Source organism: Lepisma saccharinum, chromosome 6 (genome assembly GCF_977018435.1).
Source record: "Lepisma saccharinum chromosome 6, izLepSacc3.1, whole genome shotgun sequence".
NCBI classification, from domain to species: Eukaryota; Metazoa; Arthropoda; class Insecta; order Zygentoma; family Lepismatidae; genus Lepisma; species Lepisma saccharinum.
This window is the reverse complement of record NC_139234.1, coordinates 11,152,814-11,158,885: the sequence shown is the minus strand read 5'-3', so window position 1 is coordinate 11,158,885 and position 6,072 is coordinate 11,152,814. Positions and strand designations below refer to the sequence as shown.

Sequence of the window (6,072 nt, the reverse complement as noted above, 5' to 3'; positions counted from 1 at the left end):
TAGGTCCAGTCCCGATTAGCCTTACTGTACATAAAGTTGACTTAAACCACCAACTAAACAATGTTATTGATTATCATCCATAAAGTAAGTGTACAATATAAATATATATACTATTTTCAATAAGGACATTGTGTTTTATACGAATTTTTGGGCCATTTTTCAAAGAATTTAGATCATTTTACAGGATTTTTGTTTTCATTTTAAAGGCCATTTTTCAAAGAATTTAGATCATTTTACAGGATTTTTGTTTTCATTTTAAAGGCCATTTTTCAAAGATTTTATATCATTTTACAGGATTTTTGTTTTCATTTAAAGGTCATTTTTCAAAGATTTTATATCATTTTACAGGATTTTTGTTTTCATTTAAAGGTCATTTTTCAAAGATTTTATATCATTTTACAGGATTTTTGTTTTCATTTTAAAGGCCATTTTTCAAAGATTTTAGATCATTTTACAGGATTTTTGTTTTCATTTTAAAGGTCATTTTTCAAAGATTTCTAGGTCATCAAAATCCGGACTTTATATATTTTCTTTTTGTTTATTGTTTATCTTTCTATTTTAGTTCTACGCCTAATTACACTATCATATAATGATAATACAACACGCCTTGTGTTGCCATCCTTGTCGCAACTACTTGCATATACTTGTCTTACTGGGTACGTAACAACCGGCAACCTTAACCATCTGGCTTAACAACTCTTCAGAGGTCCAAGACTCACAACCTCTCATATGCTTACTGCATTTTCGATCTTCAACCCTTGTGGCTGAAAAAAAATAGTGGCTGCCGAGGAACTGATGCAACTTTAACCCTAGCTTACCCGTGCCGTACGAGAAATGTATTTACCTGAAAAGGGGGGGGGGTCAAAGACCCACACTTATCTTTATCACTAAAATTCAAGAAACAGTCTTGTTATTTAATTACTGATACCTTTGTTTATAATATACGTGCAGCTATTTATTAATTACAATAATTACAAAAAATACCATCAGTAATATAAATGATAACCAATTATTGCACGAGTGTCGCACCCATACTTTGCCATTCACTAGAACTCACAAAAACCTAATCTTTCATTAGTGCGTTTTTGTTTATGAAGCTGCAATTGTTTATTAATTATAATAATTACCAACCAATTCAGGGTGGCTACTCTAGGACCGTGATAAAAATCAAGTATAATTCCCAGATTTCGAGGCGAATTTTCCAAAAATTCAAGGCTACAAGCAGATATTTTCTCTATTTCAACCTTACGTATTACCACCTCTCACCACCCACACACATGCACATACAAATATAGCATTATAAAGGGTCTGTGTGATTCCAATGTATTAAAAAAAAAAAAAAAAAAAAAGGTAAAGTGTTCCCCTGTGCATAGCACCACGCCATGAAGGCGTATAGGGGGTGTGGGGGTAACGCCCCACACTTTCTTGATCCGGTCGTTAATGGGGGTGATGTGATCAGCATCACGCCCCTGACCGCCTTTACCCCCCAGGGTTTCCCCCAGGTACCCATGTTATTCGACGCTGGGTAGGCGCCGGGGCCGCTTCCACCGTTAGAAAAGTTCCCGGATTTGAACCGGCCGGGGATCGAACCCGGGACCTTTAGCATGGTAGTCAGACGCGTTACCGACTGAGCCACCGCGGCCACTTCCAATGTATTCAAGAATCTAATTCAATTGAATTAAACTGTATATTTAAAACATTTAATTTGAGGTCCGTAGTTTGCCATTTCACATACTCAGTCACGAAATACATCTGCAAACACAAGTCATAAATGTTACGGCACATATTACAATCTGAGAAAAATTGTTAATTGTGTAAGAATTTCAAACTCAAATCTACCTATTCATCTTCAAGATATCTTGCAATAATCTTCCGTCTGTCAGATTGCTCTACAAAGGATACTAACAAAGTAAATGGAAACAGAAAATTCGGTTTTATTTTTTACACAGCATTCTTTTCCTTCCTAGACACAAATGAAAGTTAAACTGCAAAAACCTCACATCAGGGCATTTATAAATATGTATAAATTCAATAGGATTTGGATTAATAAAAGTTGTAATTTTTCACGTCTACGGAGAAAGATTCAAGCAGAATTCACGCATAATTCCCGGAGTCAATAATTCACGCAGAATTCCCGGTGAGTACCCATCCTGCAATTGTACACTGTCACGAGTGTCTCGAATGACACGCATTCAAAGATGGCGCCTGATAAGCCAACCAAGTGCATTTTGCCTCCTATTTACATTACATTTACGTTTTTATGAAGAAAAGTAATACATAAATATTTGAAATACCCTAGTGAACAATGTAATTTATTTTCAATTTTTTATAAAAAAAATTACAGTTGAAAAATATAATAAATAGAGGTGGTGAGCCTGACAGCCCTCCTCGGGTAAGCTAGGGTTAAAAAAAGATATTAGTAAAGGAACCGTGAACTATTTCCCCAGTAGCTAGAGAAGGCAAATTCGAGAACGACAGAGTTAGGATTTTGTAAGAATGGAGAATTCGAAACCATTCATTGATTTTGTTTTTAAGTCAAGTTCATGTACAGAAAGACTAATCGGGACTGGACCTACAGTTTAAAGTGGGATCAGAACCACTATATGGGCTTCCACCTAGTATCGCACAATGGATCGCTTGATTTCGGAAGCCAGAAAACAGCAGTGATGGAACTACACACACACGTACAGAAGCAGAGCATATTTTACCCCATGATGTCCGCAAAGTATATTTAGTGAATTGAAAATTACTTCCCAAAATTAAATTATCATCTTGTACCGTTCTGAAGAACATTTATAGCACTTCGAAAAATCGGTAAATAGTAGACGTGTGTCCAATCTTGCACAGGTGATACCTGTCTGTAATCAAATATCAGGGCAACCTTTGATTAATATCGGGCTCCTTTTCTTTTCTTTACAGTGGATCGTTGAGAACATGACAACAGTGAAAGGTTTTCTTGAGATTTTCATCATTATCATTGTAGGAACAATTTCAACAGCTGCTTCGCACAAAATACCGGAAGTACAACCGTCAGATAATGAGCTTGCTGGTAGTATCAGACATATTGTGAAAGAACACATGAACACTGCATATACTATATTAATGATTAGAGACAAATTAACGGAAGAGATTGCTGACGTCACTTCGACGGAATATTCTATTCCATTTGTTCAAATTCAATTCAAAGATTTTACTTTAGATATGCAAGAACAAATGCATTCCTTACAGTGGGAATATGGCTACGATGGTTTGGCATACGTGGTTTACTTTAAAGAGTCAAGGACTTACAGGGCAATAGACTATGCACTGAAGCGTCTACTATTATGGAATCCTCGTAGCAAAACACTGGTAGTAATAGGAAATGGCAGAAACACACAAGCAGACATTACAAAAGTGTTCAATGATTCGGCGACAAGAAACTTATTTAATGTGATCATGGTTTCCTCGGAAATGAACAGTGCGTATGACAAATATGCCCAAACCAAGCATCCCGTTCAAGTTCATACATTTCTGCCCTACACAGCAAATCACTGCAGGCCTTCATTTCAACATGTTATCTTGGGTGAGTGGGATAACGGATCTTTCCCAAAAGGAGTAAACTTCTTTCCTGACAAAGGAAGGGATCTGCACGGGTGTCCTCTATCTCTCTGTATTTTTACTGACTTATTTCATTATTACACTGTTGACAATTCAGATGGAACAGAAAGTTTCAAAGGTTCAAGAGCTAATTTGATGAATACCCTAGCCCAGAAAATGAACTTCAACTTAAAAACCGAGGTTCCTCGTGATTTTCCTTATCTGTCGAAGAGAGGTCATATGTTTCAACTGCTGGAAAAGAAATGTGAAGCTGAATTTGTAGGCAACCATCCACAAGCCTTTGATATACACATGTACAGAGCATTCGATTCGATAACAACAGGGTTTTTCAGCCGTTTGGTATGGGTTGTTCCCAAAGCAGATGCCTACCCTCAATGGATGAGTATTATCTTTCCATTTCAAAAGATTCCCTGGATTTTAACATTTATATCATTCGTTGCTGTTTCACTGATATCCAAAGCAATAATAATTCTTGCTAGGAATGACAAGATTGTATGGAAAGATTCAGTTACAATGTGCAATTTGTCTATTCTTCTTGGAATTTCCGTAACTCTGCCTAAGAATGTATTCACCTTGAGACTAATGTTCATTATATGGGTCCTGTCATCGCTCGTTCTAAGTACTGGGTACCTTGGTTCCCTTTTTGGATTTATCACCAATCCTAAGAAGTACCCAGACCTCAACACAGTTGAGGAAATGTTGAGATCAGGATTACCGGTGGGTGGTGCTCCCAGACAAATCTATCTCTTCAATAATTCTGATGATCCCATTGCAAGAGAGATAACCAAAAAATGGATCCCCAAGAAGATGGCTCTTAGAACAGCAACTTTAAATAAAAAAAAATTCTGCACATTTTTCGATGAATCACAGCTCGACTTTATCATACGTTATTTTGCCAAATACGATGCTTTTGGTAAACCTTTTGTTCATAAATTAGATGAAAAGTTTATGGCCTCACCCGAAATTTATTATCTTAAACTTGGTACTCCTTTCATGAACTCCTTTAAGCAGATTGTCGACGGATGCTTTGAATCAGGGTTACTGCAAAAGTGGGTGAGAGATTCGTTGGATTACTTCGAGAGTGAGTCTCGGAGGATTTTCGAGGTCGGGAAAAAACCGTTGCACTTTGATCTGCATTTGGGTTCTCTCATAGGGGCATTTTGGTTGCTTTTCATCGGATTATCGTTCAGTTGTGCAGTTTTTGCGATAGAAGTAATGATGTGTTCATTCAGGCGACAGAAAATCAGAATTGGATGGAGAATATGTCGCAAAAAGTAATGAAAACATTTATGAAGGTTTGATCACAATTTAAGATAACTGAACATACCATACACCATATATGAATAAGGGTTGTACTCTCGTTAATAGCACTGTCTCTAATATTACTAAATCTGGACACAAATGTAAACGGGGCGCCCTCCCCCCATCAAAAAACAAATTGGTAGGGGTTTTCACAGGATCATAAATTTCATAACTGGTATATGTGCTGTTGTGTGTACATGCATGTGGATACATATTTGATCACAGGCAATTTTTAACATAAGCTGGAGTTGTAATTATATAAAAATAGAATTGTACACAATTTTTCTCCCTGTATTCGAATTTCTTGAATGAAAATTCCACATGTCCAAGAAATTACAGACTCTTATAGTGAAGAAAACTTCGGAGAATTATTCACTTGAACACAAGACAACTTCGAAATTTCCAAATTGTTCTGAATCCCAAGAATGAGTAAATGATTTCCTGAAATCCGGATAGGTAACAACAGTTTGGGATCTGCACAGTCATAATAATTTGGAAAAATTTGATGCATGAGTCCCTAAATTGCAAGACAAAAATCAAATAATTTTTCAGAGTTTGTAACAGACTTGACTTTGATTTGCTTTATCCCCACAGACAGACGGACGTTCCAGAAAATAATTTATATTGCATTAGATTTGTTTTTATCAGGCATTCATTTGTAGAATTATTTTATCTTCACACTTGCTAATTTCATAGATATCGACAGGTCGGTCATTTAAGATTATTTCCTCCAAAGCACCGAAGGACGTAGTTAATATTTGCTGCGTTGAGATGTAATTTGGTAGATGAATCAGTCCATCAAATATTATTTATGTCTCTCATGACATTTCTGAGATATACATAGTTAACACGGACGGATATACAGGCAGACAGACAGGCTGACACTGTTGGAGCATAAGGGTTCTTTGCTCATCTCTTGTCATTGGCAACAATCTATTATTTTTGCAGTTATTATCACTATGTGCATGTGCTGTATTCCTGTTCTTTCACGTCTCATCTTTGCAACTCTTGTCCAATCACAACAATGAGAATGAGCGACGATTAGATGTAATTTGATACGGGGGCGCTTGCAAAGGACACGCAAGCCAAGGTCGAGACTCCAAGACAAGAACTTCGACGGCAATTTACGAGCTCAGTCACCGAACTGACAAACACAACTGTTGAGAACTGAAC

General features: G+C 36.7%; 1 protein-coding gene across 1 annotated transcript; it reads left to right on the top strand.

Moving 5' to 3' along the window:
- Positions 1-2,934: 2,934 nt before the first annotated feature.
- LOC145988987 (uncharacterized) lies at positions 2,935-4,875 on the top strand. The gene has a single exon (XM_083124289.1). The coding sequence runs from the start codon at positions 2,935-2,937 to the stop codon at positions 4,873-4,875; it is 1,941 nt and encodes a 646-aa protein (XP_082980415.1).
- Positions 4,876-6,072: the final 1,197 nt, after the last annotated feature.

Bases quoted from the DNA above. Each gene is read 5' to 3' on its own strand.
- LOC145988987 (XM_083124289.1), top strand. From the start codon at position 2,935: ATGACAACAGTGAAAGGTTTTCTTGAGATTTTCATCATTATCATTGTA.